Genomic DNA, 19041 nt, shown 5'->3' on the forward strand with positions numbered 1-19041 from the left:
TCTGGACTTTGGTTTTGCCATCTGTAAAATGGGACTGCTCCTTACCTCACAGGACTGTTATGAGGCTTATGTAGATCATGCATCTAGAGCCTGGCAGGTTGGCACATAGAAGATACTTCATACACTCTTTTTCCTTTTAAGCTCAGGGGTGGTAGTCTACTGGATCTCAAGTCTGACTTTTCAAAACCTTAGGGGTTAAGGACAAGGAGTCAGTGGTCCTTTCTGTACTGACTCAGTCCTCACCTCAGCCTCTGAAGAGAAAGCCAGGATTCTGGGAAATTGATAAGGCCATGGATTAGAATCCAGAAGGGTGTGATCAGCTGGAGGCCTTGGACCATATGAGTACAGGGAGCAAAGGAGAGCCTGGCTTGGGGGGTAAGTGACAGCATGTCTCTCCCCAGCAGCAGTGCCTCATCCCACCCAAGGCCCTTGGGAGCCGGACAGCCTGGCTCAGGTTATTTCAGCTCATCACTCACTGGCATTTTCTTTTCTTTCTTTCTTTTTTTTTTTAATGTTTATTCATTTTTGAGAGGGAGGTGGGGAGAGGCAGAGAGAGAGGGAAACAGAATCCGAAGTATGTTCCAGGCTCCGACTGAACCGACTGAGCCACCCAGGCATGCCCATCTGCCGGCATTTTCCTTGGGTGTTTGCTGGGGGCTGGCAGTGCCCAAGGGGATGGGAAATGGGCTCAGGGAACTAGCAGTCCTAGGCCCACAAAATGGAATTCCTGTGGGCTCTTCCCTTCCTTGTCTAGTTGGGCCTCTAGGAGGCAGAGGAACAAAAGCTAGGGATCCGGACCTTCCCCATCTGGGAATTAGCTTGACGGCTTTTGTCAGGTTTCAGGGTCGGACACCTTCTGCTGGCATCAGGGAAGGGGAGAAGTGTGTGCGCGCGCGCGCGTGTGTGTGTGTGTGTGTGTGTGTGTGGTCTGTCTGTCTGTCTCTATGAGTAGACAAGCAGGGCTGGGTGTGGGTAGAAGTGGGATGGGTGAAATTCTGCCAGCCCCACCTTGGTGACCCAGCATGCCACTAACACATAGACTCTGGGCACCAGTCAGCCCACCATCAGCCCTTGCTGAGGTCGGGGGTGTGGAGCATGTCTCAGGAAGAGCTAAAAGTGGCAGAAAACATCCTGTTTGAAAGCAGTGAGTTGCTGTATTTAACCCCTGCAGTGCTCGCTCCGCCTACACCCAGTCTGCACAGACAAGAATCCCAAACCCCTGTCTTTGAAGCTGTCCCAGGAGGCCAGGCCCTGTGCTGCAATCGCAGCCTGCACCATTCCCAGCACGCCTGGGAGGTCTCGGCAGTCCTAGCTGCGGGGGGGGGGGTCTCTTTCCTGCCATCAGCAGTGTGCTAGGCCATCCTCTGGCTCTGCTCCACCCCCCTCAAGGATCCCTCAAATCTGGGGGGGAGGCATGGGAGCAGCAGAGCTCCCCTAGAAAAAAGCCCTCTCTCCTTCTCAATACCCTCTGCTGTGAAAGAAATAAGGAAAATAAGGAGGCTCTTTCCATCTGCCCACATGCTGGTTGCTGCCCCCCCCCCCTGCTTCTTGCTACTCCCAGCCTCAGCTTCGAGGAAGGGCTGGTCCTGACTGCTGCCAGGCTCCACCCCCTCACCCCTGCCAGCGATGACATGGCACGCCTGTGCCCAACAAATCACTCTGTCAAGTTTTCAGTCCCTGATCTGGGGACGAAAGTCTCTTGAGAGAACCTCCTGTACCATTTACTGGACTCGCCAGAGGACTGGCTATGAGGTCAGTGCCCAGCTGGAGATGAAGCGCTTCCCCTTTTTCATTTCAGAGTCCTTTTGGTTGGACGTGCTGTGACCTCACAGAAGGGCATCCCCGCCCCTCTGCTTCTTCAGGTGGGTGTTTCCTCATCAGCCACAACCTCTCTGGCTGGCTGTTTTCCAGGGACAGGTGCAGGCCATAGGAAGGAGGGGGCCAAGAGAAGGAAGAGAATACTACCCTGGGCAAATGCGGGTCGGACCCTGTGTCAGCAGAACCTGCGGCAGCCCGCAGCTGAGACCCAGAGCCAGCTGGAGGCAGGGTGGGGGCTCAGAGAGGGGGTCAGAAGGGAGAGGCTGCTGCCTCCCAGGCCAGGACATCAGGGGGCTGTCCAGCATAGTGATGTTTCCTGCCCAGCTCCAGTCTGCTCATTCTCTCTCCTGCCTCCACAGTCTCTTCCTGCCCATTCCTGAGATGGCCAGCTCTCTGGCCACGTATGCCTGGGTCTCTTTTGCATCTCTGGACTTTAGTCCTGGGCCCTGGCTCCTTGGTAGCGGCAAATACCCCAAGCCCGGCTGAGTTTTGTCTCAGCTCACCTAAAATTGTCCCGTTTCCTGTGGGCCTCTGGCTGATGGGTCCGGCCTTCTGTCTGGCCTGACCGGGGTCCTGGGCCCCCACCCCCTGACCAGGAGCCTTCCTGATGTCAAGGCAGTAGCTCACGCCATTGCAGGAAGGCGCTGTTACCATGCCGGAGTATCCTGTGGTCCCAACTCTCTTGCATCATGACATTGCCAGTGAGCCTGTGTGATGATGAGCACTTGTTGGACTGATTTGTCTGGTATTCCCCCCACGCCCACGTTTGATTTCTCCTTTTTTCCACCAAATCCACCAGATGTTTAGTTGCCTGGATGACACAGACTCTGTAGCAACCTCATGATGACTGAGAGTTGCACCATCTCAGCTGACCTGGGGTTAAGCCACAAGCATCCTAGACAGTTTCTCCTATTGCCCCACAATGCTATTGGGCCTCTGGGATTCCTGCCCACAGCTTGGATGTGTGTGGCACTCTAGAAGCCCTGGGGAGTCGGCTTGGCCTTGGGCTGGGATACAGGGACAATGCTGACAAACCCACAGGCACTGTTTCCTCACTTTTTCATTCTTTGAAAATTGTGAAATGTTTTATATACATGGATGGGCATATAAAACATAAAATTGTATTTTCATAATGTTTTTAATTAATTTATTTAAAGAGTGACAGAGCAAGGAGGGGAGGGACAGAGAGAGAGAGAGAGGGAGAGAATCCCAAGCAGGCTCTGCACTGGCAGCACAGAGCCCAGTGCAGGGCTTGAACTCACGAACCATGAGATCATGACCTGAGCTGAAATCAAGAGTCAGACAGTCAACCAACTGAGCCACCCAGACACCCCATTCATAACAATAAATATAAGATACCATATACCGACCACTCAAAGAAATAAAATATAGTTCCTATGTAAGGCCTCTGCATGCCTGTCCCCAATCTCAGTCCCTCAAAGATTTGTTAATTATGCCTTTGCTTTTTTTTTTTTTTAAAGAGTCTTTCTTCCCGTGCGCGCGCGTGTGTGTGTATAAACATTGTAGTTTAACAAGTGTCAGTCTAGCTGTGATGGTGATGAGTAATAGTGTCACTATTAGTACATTAAAGTTCCCAGGAAGCTGAGAGAGATGGGATCCATCTGTGATCAGGGTCGCCTCCACCCCTCTCCTTATCTGTCCCACTTCCTTTCTTTGGTTTGAAGCTCTTTGTGGAATTAAAAAATGTAAAGTATTTGCTTTGTGTTTTTTGTAATCATACTTAATAGAGATAACTCAAGATAGAGAAAACTCAAGGTTTGGGCTTCTCTGGGCCTCATTTGTAAAGAGAGCGACAGTGATAGCACTACCTCGTTGGGTGATTTGAAGAGCAAACAGGATAAGACTCAAGCGAGCTTTGATATGCCAAGCCTCAGCTCCAAGAGTCCATTGGAAAGAAGCTCAGAACCTCCCAAGGGCCCCCCAGAATCTACTTCTCTCACCTCGGTGTGGGAGAACATGGTACTGGTTCATAACTGGCTTTCTCTCATATTTCTTCTGCCCTGAGGGACCCTCCTGCCCTGGGGCCATGGGGCCACTTAAGCCTGCAATGGCGCTTGTGACGATTCAGACGGAAGTAGGAGGCAGCAGGGTCTGGAGCACCTTAGGGAGGCTGAGGGGCTCTGAGCCTGACTGTGTGGAGCCAAGGGCCCAATCTGCCTAATGGAAGAGTTAAGGCAACTGTTCTCAAGAAGAATTTCCAAAAGCTATTAGATTTTGTTCCCTCCATCTTTCCCCTCTCCTCAAGTGTGAAATCCATCTCTAGATGATAATGCTTACTTATAAAAGCCATCTCTGAAAACTAAATTAGTTAATTGTGTATGACTCACATTATTCAGAAGGATGTTCAAATCAGTGTGTTAAATTTTTACTGGCAAAAAAAGAAGAGGGAACAAGATTTTGATTATCTTAACAAAGGGCCACAGGCCTGTCAGTTCTGAGCTATGTGGCTGTAAGGAGCAGGGATCAGAAGAGGAAGGTCTGATTTGGGCATGTGAGCTATTCTGTCCACCAGACAGAGAGGCTGAGGGCATCTATCTGCACTTGAAGAGGTGGGGGGAGGGCTCCCCTTTTCTCTTGGAGGGGGCGCTGGGCAGAATAGAGGCTTCTGACCTGCTTCAGGTCTACTCCTGAGGTGAATGGAGGCCTCGCACCCTGTAACGGAAAACGTCATTCTTCAGGTGAGGGTGGTAGGGCACAGAGAGGCTAAACTCCTCGCCCAAAGTGGCCTGGCTAGTAGGTGGCATATGCAGCCTTTGGACCCAAACCCCGCTATGAGCGGCTTCACCACAGCGCCCCCCACAGACCGCTCCAGACCTGGATGAGGGAGCCCACCTTCTGCTCCACAGAGTCTGGAGGGTACGCTGTGGTGGGAGAGTCATAAGATGAGGGAGCCAAAGAAATCCTGCTCAGGCCTGCGACCTGGGTTGTTGCCCAGCCTTGCTGGGCTTCTGGCAGCTGGGGGTGGGGGTGCAAAGGCTATTAGCCAGCGCTGGCACTGGCTAAGCTCTGGCCTTGGCCTGCCTGCTCTTCTTGCAGGGATGGAAGCAATGGCGGCCAGCACTTCCCTGCCCGACCCTGGCGACTTTGACCGGAACGTGCCCCGAATCTGTGGGGTGTGCGGAGACCGAGCCACCGGCTTTCACTTCAATGCTATGACCTGTGAAGGCTGCAAAGGCTTCTTCAGGTGAGTCCTCCCCAAGGGCAAGGGGAAGGAGAGGAAGCAAGATTTCCCATGAAGAGAACCCCTGCGTCTTCCCTGTCTCCTTCCTTCCCAAGCCCATGGAACGTGCGAGCCTCTGGGAGTAACAGTGTCTTGGTGAGAGTATCTTCTTCCTCCCCTCCCTTCAGCTCCAGCTGTGTCCTCTGACCCTCTCAGAAATGGTTTTCCTGAGGTTGCTGTCAAGGTCCCCATCTTCCCATTACCCCTTTGGCCCACAGTCCCCTATATTAACCCATATGTCTGTCCTGGAGTGAACCTCCTAATAGATGGATGATCATAGGCATGTCCTTGGAGAAGCCCCAGAACTTGGCCTCAGAGCTTGTCCTCCCATCCAAATGAAGCCATTCCTTGGAACAAGGGAAATCGTACCCCGGTTGGACCTCCATACTTGATCTGCGCCCATACCTTCACCCATGGCTTGCTGTCCCCAGTTGGAAAGCTCAGGCAATGTCAGCAACGTGCCAACCATCCTGTGTAGTCAGGGCCAGTTTCTCTACCGGCTTGCCTCTTCTCCAGTGAGCCCAGTGTCACAAGTGCAAACAGTATGGGGAAGGGACGTACTGGAAAGGCTGAAAGAAGGGTGTTTACATCCAAAGCCAGGAAGGGAAGATGGGAAAGTGATGAATTGCAGGATAGGACCGAGAACTATGAGAAATGAGCATTTGGCCTATAGTGGAGAGAGAGCAAGCAGGAGAGAAGCCTGGAAGGAAACATGAAAAAAAGAGCTTCTGTGGAATAGTATTAATTGGAGGTAAGTAAAGAAAAGGACAGGGCTTTGGCCGTCAGGAGAGGAAAGAGTGAATCAGGTCCGGAACAAGAATGCAGCGGTCTGCCTGGTTGTCTGAACTGAAGGGCTCTCCCACTGGCTTGGAGGGCAGAGTGAATCAGAGCCTGGGACCTTGTGAGGTACCTGCCCCATCCCCCCGCCCAAGCACAGAGACTCGTGGGCCGTCTGTGAACACAGCTCCCAGCTCGCCTGCCCTCTGTCCCGGGAACCAGCTGGCCTGGAGTTTCACTACCTTGAGCCATCGCTGGGCAGCAGGGTTTCTGTGGCTGCTCATTGACTATTTGGCACGGCCTGGGTGGCCCGCTTGGCCTCCCGGCAGGCTGCTCCCCAGCTCGGGGAACCAGCCTGGCAGCATCGCTGGCTGCAGCTTCTGCTGCCGTGTCTCCCATTCCCTGCGCTTCCTGCAGGCCTGCAAGAGCCCACCTGGACCCTTCCTGCCTGGGCCTACAAAGCAATAATGGGGAAGGCGGGTGGGTACGCACATCAGGGCTGCTTCCTATCAGAAGAGCAGCTGGGCTATAGAGCTGGCCATGCCATTGCATGTCCTTGCTAAGTTCTTTTGACTTCTCTTTTCAGTTACCTCAACCAGGCACCTGAGTTTAATAATATCTGGCTCCTCTCTTATAGAGCGTTAGTCTGGGGATTGATTTGATGACATATGTAAAAGTACTTCGAAAAACATAAAGTATAATATGTTAACCTGAAGGTTGAATACTTATGTTCTTAATGGAACACTGCCCTAATAAAGTAAACAAAAGTGTCTCCAGCCACACACCCTCCTTTCACACACTCACTCAATGGATTTTAATGAGCATCTATTATCAAGGCACAGGACTAAGAGTTGGCAATATGGGGACTCGGACCAAAGGTCCTATGTCACCAGTCTATAACCTAAATATCTCCAAAAGCTCTTCGGGATGTTTGGTTAATTCATAGACCCCTGCCCACAATCCCCCCTCTTTCTAGGCCACCTATCCCTGGGGTTTAGCTCTGGGAGATGGGACTCTTAGGTGGCTGTTTATTGGGTTATGACATACTGGAGGTCAATTCCTCACTAGAGGGCTCCAACCCCCTTGCCCCTGTGCTTCCTCCCCTCCGATCCACCGCTAGGCTCTGACTCCTGGAGGCAGGACTGTGGTAGGTAGGCATCTGGGTAGAGGGAGGACAGGCTCCCTGATGCCCAGGGTCAGGTGTGGGAAATGGCAAAATGGACAAGGATGGTGTGTTTGCACATCCATGTCACCAGGGTGTGACTCTGTTGCTTGTGGCATGATATGATCCTATCACCCACCCTGAGCCCCTCCTTCCAGCAACCCCTGTGTGAAAGTACTGGTATTCTGGGCAGCATGCTACTTTTGTCTTGTTACCCTGTCCTCCTCTGCCTTGTACCTTTACTGTCCCTGCCTTGATGGCTGAGCCAGGATGCACTTTCTGAAGAGCCAACACCTCTTGTTGTTTGTCTTGATTGTGTTTGATAAAAATACACACACACACACACACACACACGCACAGTCAATCGATCTTCATTATTTGTAGATTCTGTATTTGCAAACTTGCCCACCTGTTAAAATTTCCTTGTAGTCCCCACATCAATACTTATAGACTTTTGTGGTCATTTTTGGACATGGCCCAGAATGGTGAACAATTCAAGACCCCCGATGCACACATTCGCAGCCAGGGTGGAACAAGGTGACACTCTGCCTTCTTGTCTCAGCTCTCATGCTACAAACAAGTGTCCTTTTTGTGGGCTGCTTAGTGTCACAGGTTTTGCATTTTTGTGCATTTGATGGTGATCTCACTGTTTAGGATGGCCCCAAGCATAGTGCTGAAGTGCCATTGAGGGGTCCTTACCAAGCACAAGAAAGTTTCGATGTGCCTTGTAAAGAAAACATGTGTTCAAGAAGCTTCGTTCAGACATGAGCTCTAGTGCTGTTGGCTGAGTTCAGTTTACATGAATCAACAATATATATTAAGGAAGATGCCTTTAAATAGAAAGAACATGTTATGTATTGATTGATTGATGAAAATGTTGTGACCAGAGGCTCCCAGGAAGCTAACCCTAGGAACAATGGCTCAGTATGTGTTAATTCAGTTGTTCATGGTGACTTCACAGAAAATAACTGCTGCCAAAAAGAAAAATCAATTAAATATACATAATTGCTCCTCTCTTCTCCCCCTTCCCCTTGCTTCTCCTTTGCTTCATCCAAATTCTATTTGGTATTTTTCTATTTCAGTCTGGTTCAGATAGAACCCCTTTGCCACTTACGTCGGTTTGTGAAATCCTGATCCCAGGAAGAAAGGTCTACATTATGTGTGTGGGGGGTGGGGGTGGGAGGGATACCTTCTCTGTGTCAGGTTCCGTATCCTTAGGAACACAAAGATAGGTGCAACCAAGTGCCTTCACGGTGTTCTCAAGGAAAGAGCATCCCTTTCGTGCTAAGTCACTGGCTATTTTCCAAGCCCTGGGGACCAGTTTGACCATTCAGTGTTTGGTTTGGCTTCCAAGATAATCAAACTAACCTGCTATAGGGGTTAGTTGTGGTCATCCCAAGAGGTCCAAAATTCATAATCAAACCAAAATGGGATTATGAAGGTTAGAGACCATTAGAGACCATTATTGGTCAGTTTGTCCTACAAGGTATTTCATGCTTTTTCTGCTCCCTGATCCTCTAGAATACATGGACATCCTGAGAGAAAAATGATATTTCCAATGTGAATAAAATGGTGTGGGCAGGCTTGGAAAAGATTACATGTCTTGGCTATGTTAATAACCAGAGCATAAGTAAGGGCCAAATGGGGAAAATATGTAGGTCTACTACAAAGGATACATATATATTGGATAATCTGTGGATGTGAATGAATCTCTGGTCATGAGTGGCTTAGTTCAGACTCTAATATAAAGGAAAAGGTATAAAAGACAGAGAAGAAAATCAGAGGGACCCCTTTGATGAAGAGAATTAAGAGTATGGTGAAGTTTGGGGCGCCTGGGTGGCTTAGTAGGTTAAGCATCCGACTTTCGCTTAGGTCATGATCTCACGGTTCGTGGGTTCGCGTCGGGCTCTGTGCTGACTGCCAGCTCAGAGCCTGGAGCCTGTTTCAGAGTCTGTGACTCCCTCTCTCTCTGACCCTCCCCTGCTCACGCTGTCTCTGTCTCTCTCTCCTAGAAATAAATAAAACATTAAAAAAAAAAGAGTATGGTGAAGTTTAAGTTTAAGAGGTAGTCCTGGGGGACACCTAGGTAGCATCAATCAGTTAAGCATCTGACTCTTGATTTCGGCTCAGGTCGTGGTCTGACCGTTGTGAGATCAAGTCCCATGTTGGGTTTCGTGCTGGGCGTGGAACCTGCTTGAGATTCTCTCTCTCTCTCTGCCCCTCCCCTGCCTATACTTGCTCTCTCTCTCTCTCAAAACAAAACGAAACAAAACAAAACAATACAAAACAAAATGGTAGGAGGGGAAGAAGTCATCTTGGAACACAGGGTTGAGAAAACAGATAACTGCCTCTTTCTCTTGTCTTCTTCCTTTTGTTGACACCTGCTTAATCCAGACACTGAGAAGCTGTGAAGCTGTGTGCTACAGGTGCCACGCTAACGAATACAGTGTGGAGAAATGCCTTCTTGTTTGCAGGCCTCAGGGTTCTCAGGGACCTTGTTAGTTATGAGTCCTGTGGAGTGCAGGGGGCAAAAGGCAGGCTGGTGAGGATCTGGGAACATGAGGAATGTTCTGGCTTTCAGGAAGTCCTCCCAGCTGATACGGCAAGAGCCATGATGTGAAGGGGAGCAGAGAAATGAGACACATGTCCAGTGACTTTAAAGCTCAAAGTGCTTACAAGCACTGGAGTAAACAAAGAGGAGAGAGGAGCAGGACATTCTGTGGGCACAGGTAAATGAGTCACCACGAAGTCAGCACTGCCAGAAAAAACTTTGTCCAGTTCAGCTTGGCAGCTGGCAGCTCTTCTGTGGCCGTTTGAGGCTGTGAATGAAAGAGAGCAAGGAAGGGTATCCGTGGATGGGCCAAGAGTAGTTTTGGAAGCTTGGGTAGAGGAGGCCAGATTATTTGAAGAGAGAATGTCACCGGAGTTCTCAAGAAAGGCAGCTGCAGGCATGTGAAGAAGATCCTACGTTTTGGGGGAAACTCAGCTCTTTCATCAGGGCTCATTGGCATGAAGTCACGCTTGCATGCAGGGGTTCTCTCTGTGCTATGGCAGCATAGGGCCAGTGGAGAGGACCACCAGAGGTTACCCTGCACTTCCAAACCACCCCTCTCAGGGACTGAATCTCTCCTAATGGCTTTGTCCTAGAGGAGACCTTCAAATGGCCTCTGCTGCACGTTCTTGGACTTTAGGGCACATGTGTTGATGGCTGCTTTGGCTTGGATTGAGGTTTGGTACATTCGTAAGGAGGACCATGTTATGTAAGAATACTGGAAGCTTTGGAATCAAACAGATCTTGATTCTGATCCTGCTTTTACACTTTTTAGCTGTGTGATGTGAAGCAAGTGACAGTGCCTTTTCATATCACCTGTAAAATAGGGATGATGCCCATCCTGAAAGGTGGTTGAGAGCCATGGAGATAATATGTGAAATACTGGCATCAAAAGCTCTCAGGAAGTGGTAGCTATTGTCATCATCCTTTGGTAGTGCTTTGTTTCTGAGAACAGACAGCTCTTTCCTCTCCTCTCTCATGGAACCTGGAATGTGTGTGTGAATAACCCCTGCGTATGGTTCAAAAGAAGCAGCAGCAGCAAATAGTTGAGAAGGGCATATAAGTGAGAAGTAAGTCTCCTTCCCTACCCAATTCCCATGCCTCTACTTCCTCCAGAAGCTGTCACTGTCACCAGCTCACTGTGTTCGTTGCCAAACTCTTTATATAAAAGCATGTGTGCGGTTTATGTGTTTATAGATGGGAGTATACTATACTCACCCTTCCACATCTGGCTTTTATCTACTACAGAGCATTTCTTCAAACTAGTTCCCATTTCCACACTCTTCCTCTATCTTTTCCACAGCCCCATCATTTTGCATGGATATACACATGGATATACTATGATGTCATGGACCAGTTCTCTCTCTCTCTCTTTTTTTAATTTGAGAGAGAGAGAGAGCATGAGTAGGGGAGGGACAGAGAGTAAGAGAGGAAGAAAGAGAATCCCAAGCAGATTCCATGTACTGTCAGTGCGGATGGAGCCCAAGGTGGGGCTCGAACCCATTAGCCATGAGATCATGACCTGAGCTGAAATCAAAAGTCAGGTGTTCAACTGACTGAGCCACCCAGGCACCATTGGACCAAGTCTCCTTTTTTTTTTTTTTTTAATTTTTAAAAAATGTTTTATTTTTGAGAGAGAGAGAAAGAGAGAGAGACAGAGAGAGTACAAGCAGGGGAAGGGCAGAAAGAGAGGCAGACACAGAATCTGAAGCAGGTTCCAGGCTCTGACTGTCATCACAGACCCCAGCGCAGGGCTCAGACTCCCAAACTGCGAGACCATGACCTGAGCTGAAGTCGGACGCTTAACTGACTGAACCACTCAGGCACCCCAGGACCAGTTCTCTTTTGATGGGCATTTAGGCTTTGTCCTCTGCTTCTCAGACAGTGCTGCAGTGACCACTTTGTGCACGTGTCTCTGGGCCCATGGGCTGACTTACTCACAGGATGAATTTCTGGAAGTAGATTTACTGTGTTAAAACCTCTGTGCATCTTACATGTTGGTGGACATTGCCAAATTGCCCTCTAAAAAAGGGGCTCGTGCTCTTTATCAGTGTTAACTTACCTTCCTTTAGAGCTGGTTTTTTAAACTCCCCTGAGGGGCCCTTGATGCTGCCACATACAGATACGTGCCACGTAGGTCCCACCTATCAGACCATTTAGGTCCTTCACAGCAGGATCTCCCTCAGGCTCCTGTATCTAGTCCAGGCTCTGAGATTTCCATGACACTCTGATCTGCAGGGGGAGACAGAGCCTGGAGCTGGTACTCGGCCCTGGGCTTGGGTTTTACAAGGTGTGTCTCTGGTGATAGGACCACCTACCCGAGAAGGACTCTACTGTCTCAGGTCTGAGACTCTGGCCTCGGGCCCTTCATGCTTCTGTGAATTGCCTGGCTGTCATGTTTTGATGAATTGGTCAATGTCCTCTCTCACCCCTGACTTTCTAGAAACTGTGTCTATATTTAGCCTGGCTGCACCACCCCTACCCCTCCTTCCTGAGCAGGGGTATAATTGCCAACCATCCAGAGGATGACAGGGTCCAGGCGCAGAGAGGAGCTAAGGCAATGGGCTCCCATGGAAACTTGAAGCTCTTGTTTCTCAAAACCAAACCAGCTCACAAGCAATTAGCATTGGGAGGGAAGCAGGGCAGGGCATGGATCTTTAGGACATAGCACGGAGCCAGGGCTGGCCAATCTGGCTGCTCTGACTCCTTGTGGGCAGAGGCTAGATGACAGCCACATGTGTGGAAGTGCCCTTAGAAGGCAGGAGATGGGGAAAAACTGGGCTACAATCTCACAGGACCTGCGGCCCGGCAACTGGGCTGGGCTGGGCACCCCTGAAAGCTATCTCAGAGGAGGACGCGGGTCTGGCTATTGGAGGTGGCGAGGGAGTTTCTATCCCCTGAACACCCAGCCACACTGTGGAGTGACAATGTTCTTCGTGATGGCTAACCTCCATCTTTCTGGCTACAATTCCAGGGTCTTTCCTCTGATTCTGTCTTTGGAGGAGTCAAGGAACAGCTGCTTATTATAATTTTCCATAATAATAACTTAAGAGCTCCATGAATTTATGGGCTCCTTTCTGCAGTGTTCAAATAATGTGCAGACACGCTGCAAAGTTGGTGGGACAAAGTGCGGCAAAGGGTGAAAGGCGTAAGTGGCATTCTTACCCCAGGTCTGAGCCTTCCTGTGAGATAATGTGCCTGGCCAGAAGGACTTTTAACATTTCCTTCCTGCCTGCCTTCCTCTCCTCCCCTTCCTCCTCCTCCTCCTCCATCTCTCCCTCCTCTTCCTCCTCGTGCTTTGTTTCTCAGTACTCATGAGAGTACTTTCTACTACCACTACAAAGCTAGAGGCAAGGATACTGGATTTTCTCCCCCCCTGTATTTTCTTTTAAGCCATATCTGCTTTTTTTTTTTTTTTGGGATTCCACCCCAGCCTTGTTAGAGTCCACTCCTGTTGTCAGACAAAGCTGGGCGGAGTGGATATCTCCAAGTCTCCTGTGTGTGGAAGCCTGGAGTGGGCTTCAGATTTACAGTGAGGAAGATAAAAGAAAGATGGTGATGGTCCACATCTCTTTCTGAGCAACCTCATGGGTGGGGGAGGTGCCCACCAGTGAGAGTCAGAGGCACTCTGACTAGTGCACTCAGGTGCACTAGAGCCCAAGGAAGGAGAGACAGGCCTCTGAGGGGCGTGGGGCTGCCTCTCGTGTGGGGCCCCATGGAGTTCTCAGGCCCCAGCACAGGGCTGGTGGGAGGCTTTGGCTCATGTGTCTGGAGGTGCCACACATATGCTCCTCTTGGTGCCCCAAACCCTGGAAAATGAACGGGAAGACCTCTGAGCCAGACAAGACAGTGGGTGGAAGGAAAAAGCAGACCCTCCACTCCTGGGCAAAATGCCTAGTTGTAAAAAAAAAAAAAGGAAGTGAGAGTTTTCTCTGAATTAGAAACTTCTGGCCCTTGAATAAATTTAGAGAATTACAGGAATTCTGGGGCCTGAGCATTTGTGGTAATAGGCAGAGCCACAGGAGCCACGAGTGGGAAAAAGGGGGAAGAGTAAAGGGGTGAATCAAGCTCACATCCGGTGGTGACGGCAGTATCTCATTTCGGGGTAGCTAAGGTATCTCCATATTTGCCTGTCCCCCTGGAGAGCTACAATAGACGGATGGAGGCTCAAGGAGAAGCGTTTTCTGTTTCCATAAAGGTGGGCAAAAGCTTCATGTACAGTCGCTCCCTGGGTAGTCCCTGCAAGGCTGGATGTGGCCTTTAGTGGTCTGGTTTTGATCTCCATAGCCTCATGTTTCTCCACCTCCCTGTGTAGCCCAATCTACTGGGGACCCCTTTGGATCAGAAAAGGTATAACAGGAGGGTATAGGGGGCCAAGGTCCAAAACCAAGAGCAGCTACCTCATGGGCCACTGGGTCATCCTTGGCCTTGAATTGTTCTTAAGAGCCAGTTGCCTGGAGGTCTTTTCCTGTGGGCTCCACTTCACTGAGCACTTGAGTTTCTAGAGATGAGAGTGGTTGTTCAGGAAGCTAAACACTGGGCCTCACATCTCTAACAGCCAACCAGGGAGCCTTCACTTCTTGCTAAATCACCTCACTGAGAAGTTTCTTCCCCTCAGTAGTCCCATCTATAAAATGAGGAGGTATACCAGTAGTCTCTTGGGTCCCCTAATCATCTGTCCATATCAACCCATGAGTATGTTTATCCTAAACGCCATATGTCTTCCAGTAAATGTAAACGAACAGTGAGTCATTTTTCACCAAGAAATACAACCAGTGTGTGACCAGCTCCTCTCTAAGAGAGAGAAATGTTTGGACCTGGGCCTTTGCTTCTAAAGCTTGAGCGTCTGTCTCCACAGTTCCTTGGAAGATGCCACTGCTCACAGAGAAAGTGATTCTGCCACCACCCTTCCCCAACTAACTCCTGTCACCCATCCTGGGGCAAACAAGTGGGGCCTGCCCCTGCTTGGGCTGGGAAGAATATGAGGAACCTCTAGGACATGGATGAGGTAGCCTCCCCAAATCCCATGGGGTGTGGCTGGCAGCGGGGAAGAAAGCCACATTTAGGAAGATGAGCCTTTGGGGCACCTGGGTGGCTTAGTCGGTTAAGTGTCCAACTTTCGCTTAGGTCATGATCTCGCGGTTCGTGGGTTCGAGCCCCGCGTCGGGCTCTGTGCTGACTGCCAGCTCAGAGCCTGGAGCCTGTTTCAGTCTGTGACTCCCTCTCTCTCTGACCCTCCCCTGCTCACGCTGTCTCTCTCTCTCTCTCCTAGAAATAAATAAAAACATTTAAAAAAAAAAAAAGGAAGATGAGCCTTTAAGCTTGCACATGCACACATGGGCACACACGTGGGTGTCCTCCCCCCCCCCCCACGCAATTTTACATAGAATACCAAGGGCCGGGGTACAAGCTTCCAAGCTAAGATCCTTTGGTACTTTTCTGCCTTTGAAGAATCCTTGCTTCCTCTGACTTTTAGAAAGCCAAAGCCAGACCTCAGGGCTCCTGCCCACTCATCTGGCCTTTTCTCTCTGGATGTGTTATCTGGATGCCTAAAGCTATGGTTTGGGCCCTTCCTCCCTTCTTCCTGGACAAGGGACGCTCTAATCACAGACCTCCAGACTCTAGGTGACTTAGAGCCGCCACTAGCATCCTCATCTCTCATGATGGCTTCACTAGAAGCAGTGAGGGCTGCTCTGCAGATTTCAGAATTTTTTTTCTTTAAAAAAATTTTTTTTAATGTTTATTTATTTTTGAGAAAGAGACAGAGCTCCATCAGGGAAAGGGCAGACAGATATGGAGATACAGAGTCTGAAGCAGGCTCCAGGCTCTGGGCTGTCAGCACAGAGCCCAAGGGGGTAGTGGGGGTGCTTGAACTCAGGAACTTGGAGATCATGACCTGAGCTGAAGTCCCAAGCTTAACCAACTGAGTCATCCAGGCATCCCAGTATTTTAAAAAATTTCACTAGGCCAATTCACTCATATATTTCCTATGTAATAGTAATAGTAATAGTAATAGTAATAGTAATAGTAATAGTAATAGTAATAATAATAGTAGTAGTAGTAGTAATAATAATAATAATAATAATAAAAGTGAGAAGAAGAGTACCATCCAAGTAAATCAGGGGAGCTATGCTGCCTCAGTAGGTAAAGTGGGCAGCTCTTAATCTCTGTATCATGAGTTCAAGCCCCAGGGGTATAGCCTACTTTAAATAAATAAATAAATAAATAAATATCCTTTGGAATAGTAAAAATATAAATGAAAGCAAAGATGGCAGCAGAGTAGGCAATGATAGAAGGAGGAGGAGCCTGGAGTGTGGGGGAGGGAGCTGTGGTCACTGAGAGTGGCCAGGGTTGGGCCCCAAACCCTCTGTGGGAGACATGGAGATCCCTGGGGCTTGGGGGCAGGTCTCGGTGGTCACAGCCCCTGCAGGCAGCCGGGGCCAAGGCTGGAAGGTGGGTGGCACACAGGTGGCAGGTGCTCTCTCCCTCGGCAGGCGAAGCATGAAGCGGAAGGCGCTGTTCACCTGTCCCTTTAATGGCGACTGCCGCATCACCAAGGACAACCGCCGCCACTGCCAGGCATGCCGGCTCAAGCGCTGTGTGGACATCGGCATGATGAAGGAGTGTGAGTGCTCAGGGGCTCGGGCGGAGGGGGTGCGTGGGGTCAGCACTAGAAGGGGAAGGTCTGTGCTGCTGTTCATGGAGGTTTGGCGGAGAGGTGTGCGCGCCCTTCCCCTGCTGGCACCTGCTACCTGGAGCTGGGGCCCTGCAGCCAAAGCAACAGGGTCAAGGCACCAAGAGGGGCCTGCGAGCCTCTCTAGGGTCTGTATGTGTGTCTCAGAGGCCTGGGACAGACCCTCCAGGCTGAGGCCTGTGAGGAGGGTGCCACAGGGCACTGTCTTCCTGAGCCCCCAGATCAGTCCTCCTCCAAGACCACATCACTCTTCTCACCAACCTGCTCAATGACCCAGGGATCTTTGGACTTTGGGTGAGTGAGCTGCTGAGCTTGGGGAGGGGCAGGAGTGGTGGGGAAAATAAATATTGAGAGCCCAGCTGGCATCCGGTCTGTACCCCCCCCCCCCCACCTCCTCCGCCTGGCAGCCTTCCTGCCACTCTGGTCCCTGGGCAGATCTGCCGGCTGGAGCCCAGGGGAGACCAGGGGGAAAGATTCTGTGAGGGGAAGCACTGGACTCTGGGATGACCCTCTGGATCCAGATGGAGAGAGGGGAGCAGTCCTAGGACTTTCTGTCCAGCTCTGGGGTTGGAGGAGAGGACCAACAGCAAATTCCTTTGTTCTAACCCTTGGTTAAAAACAGCCCCTGGACTTTGTTTCTGAGTATGGTATCAGTTATTTGGTAACCAGAGTAGCCATTGAATTCAGCAGCCCCTGGGAGGGGCTAGCCAGGCCCTCCCTGGCCTGGAGCCCAGGCACTGGCCAGCCTGGGCATGAGTGCCCCCTGCACATTCAGCTCCGCTCTGCCTCTTGCTCACTCCTGTCTGCAGTCTGCACGCTGATCCCCTCCTTGGCCCTGGGACAGGGCTTGTGTCTTGCTAAGTTGAGGACCTGAGGAGGCTAAGGAGGGGTGCGCGGATGCAGGCACCCCGGGAGGCCCTCCTCGCTATGGAGCTATTGTTCTGGGGGGTGAGGGAGGCAGGTACAGGGAAGATGTGTCTAGAACAAGGGAAGAATCACAGGATAGGGCTTAGGGGATGGAAAGTTTCTTTCTTGATAGGAAAAAAAAAATGCTCTATTGTTGGGGAATGGAGAAAGCGTGAAGGCCCTCACCTGGGGCCTCCTCCTTGGGCCTGGTGGGTCACAGCCCTCCACTCCTGATCCAAGCTCCCCAGTCAACACTGGCAGTTCTGGAAGAAGTTTCCAGGCTGTTGTTCCTCCTCGCCCCCACGGGAGCATGCAGGCCTAAACATGCTGATCTCTCCTAGCCCAGTCCCCTGCCCCGCCCGACTCCCGTGTTTATCCTGGAGCAGAGCAGGCCAAGACTGAGTGCCTCACAGGGCTTCTCACACATTGGCTTAGTGTGGCCTGCTCTGTGCGAGGCACGTGGCTGGACACAAATGAGATGCATGATTTACTGCCCCTGCTCTTGCCCCCAAGGAGCACACATCCTCCACAGGGCAGGGAGCCTGGGTGTAAGGCTTTTGCCAACCCAGAACCACCACGGTTACACCTCTGGGATTCAGTAAGGCTCTGCCCCGGAACTTCTGTTCAGGGACAGCCTCACCGATGGTCTCAGGGGGAAGGAGGTGTTCTATCAACTTAGAGTAGGAAGAACGTTTGGAAATCATCTGAGATACAGAAAGGTAAAAATACCAGGATTGGAGTCAGAAAGCAATTCTCCATGTCTGCTTCTAGATCCCGTCTGGTCCCCCAGGAGAGCTCTGCATCCATGGTGATGAGCAGGTCTTGGGAGCATCAAAGTGCCCCCCTGCTAGGAACACGGTGTGGCGGGGGGGGGGGGGGGGGGGGACAGCAGTGGATGCCCACCCCTCATCCCCCCACAGCTTTGTACTTCAGTCATCCCCAAACACAGCCTGTCTTCCCCAACAGAGCCTTGTTCCCACCCTGCTATATGGCCACTGTAGCCCCGTACCCTGCCCTGCTATAGGCCCAGGGCACTTGTGTCCTTGCCCTGCTGTGTGCAGCCCTGTGCTCCCATCTGGTTACATGCCCCGTATACCCTGTGTCCCAACCCTGCTATATATCCGCCATAGGCCCACACCCCTACCCTGCTATATGCTCAGTGCAGCCCTGTCTCCCCCGATCTCAGGATGCCAGTGCAGGGAGCTCTAGTGAATGAGGCGTGGGCAGGTAGAGCTGCGCTCTCAGAGTCAGGGCCCCAGAGCTCCAGTTAAATGGGCAGCTTGAGCTAGCACTAGGCTTGTTCTTGCCACTGCTCTAAGAGGGGTCTTTCAGGAAGAACTGTAGTTCTCTGCCTCAAGTTAGCCCAGCTTAAAGAAGTCTGCCAGAGTGTCTGGGCCTAGAGCTTGAGCTCAGAGCCCTGGGAGAGCCACTTATTTATCACCTGGGCTGCTGATGGCCTTAAGGCTCAGCCTCCCAGAGACAGTTTTGTGTCAACGTTTGTAAAACCACAGGACACCCCCAGGCTCCCTATGAAGGCAGCTGCAAATGCAGGCTCCCTTCTGGCAGGGGCAGGGAGGAGGCCTTTCCCCCTCTTCCTGAGGCAGCTCAGGAAGGGGAAGGGGTTGGGTGTGGGAACTCCTACTACGTGCAAGATACTGCATCAAGCACATGCGATTTCTTATTAAATTCTCATAAGAATCCCTAAAGATGTAAATGCTTCCGTTGTTTTTTACATAGATGGGAAGTGCAGAGGAATTAAAATATCATGGCTTTAAGCTAATAAGATGGTATGGTATGGGCCTTCTAGCCTAGGTCTGTTTGCTTCCAAGGGCCAGGGGAGTGGGTCCCACCCTGGCACAGCCCATCAGGTACCCCCAGAGGTACCTCTGGGC

General features: G+C 50.8%; 1 protein-coding gene across 2 annotated transcripts in view; it reads left to right on the plus strand.

The window, feature by feature from the left end:
* The window catches only part of VDR (vitamin D receptor), a 58421-nt gene that overhangs the window by 19834 nt on the left and 19546 nt on the right, over positions 1-19041 (plus strand). For both annotated transcript variants that reach the window (XM_039243137.1, XM_039243138.1), the window contains 3 exons: positions 1799-1862; positions 4876-5023; positions 16044-16174. In XM_039243137.1, the coding sequence (XP_039099068.1) occupies positions 4878-5023; positions 16044-16174 (277 nt within the window). In that variant the 5' untranslated portion in view covers positions 1799-1862; positions 4876-4877. The remainder of the gene's footprint in view (positions 1-1798; positions 1863-4875; positions 5024-16043; positions 16175-19041) is intronic.

The sequence above is a fragment of the Hyaena hyaena genome, unplaced genomic scaffold (genome assembly GCF_003009895.1).
Source record: "Hyaena hyaena isolate Hyena2069 unplaced genomic scaffold, ASM300989v1 scaffold_221, whole genome shotgun sequence".
NCBI classification, from domain to species: Eukaryota; Metazoa; Chordata; class Mammalia; order Carnivora; family Hyaenidae; genus Hyaena; species Hyaena hyaena.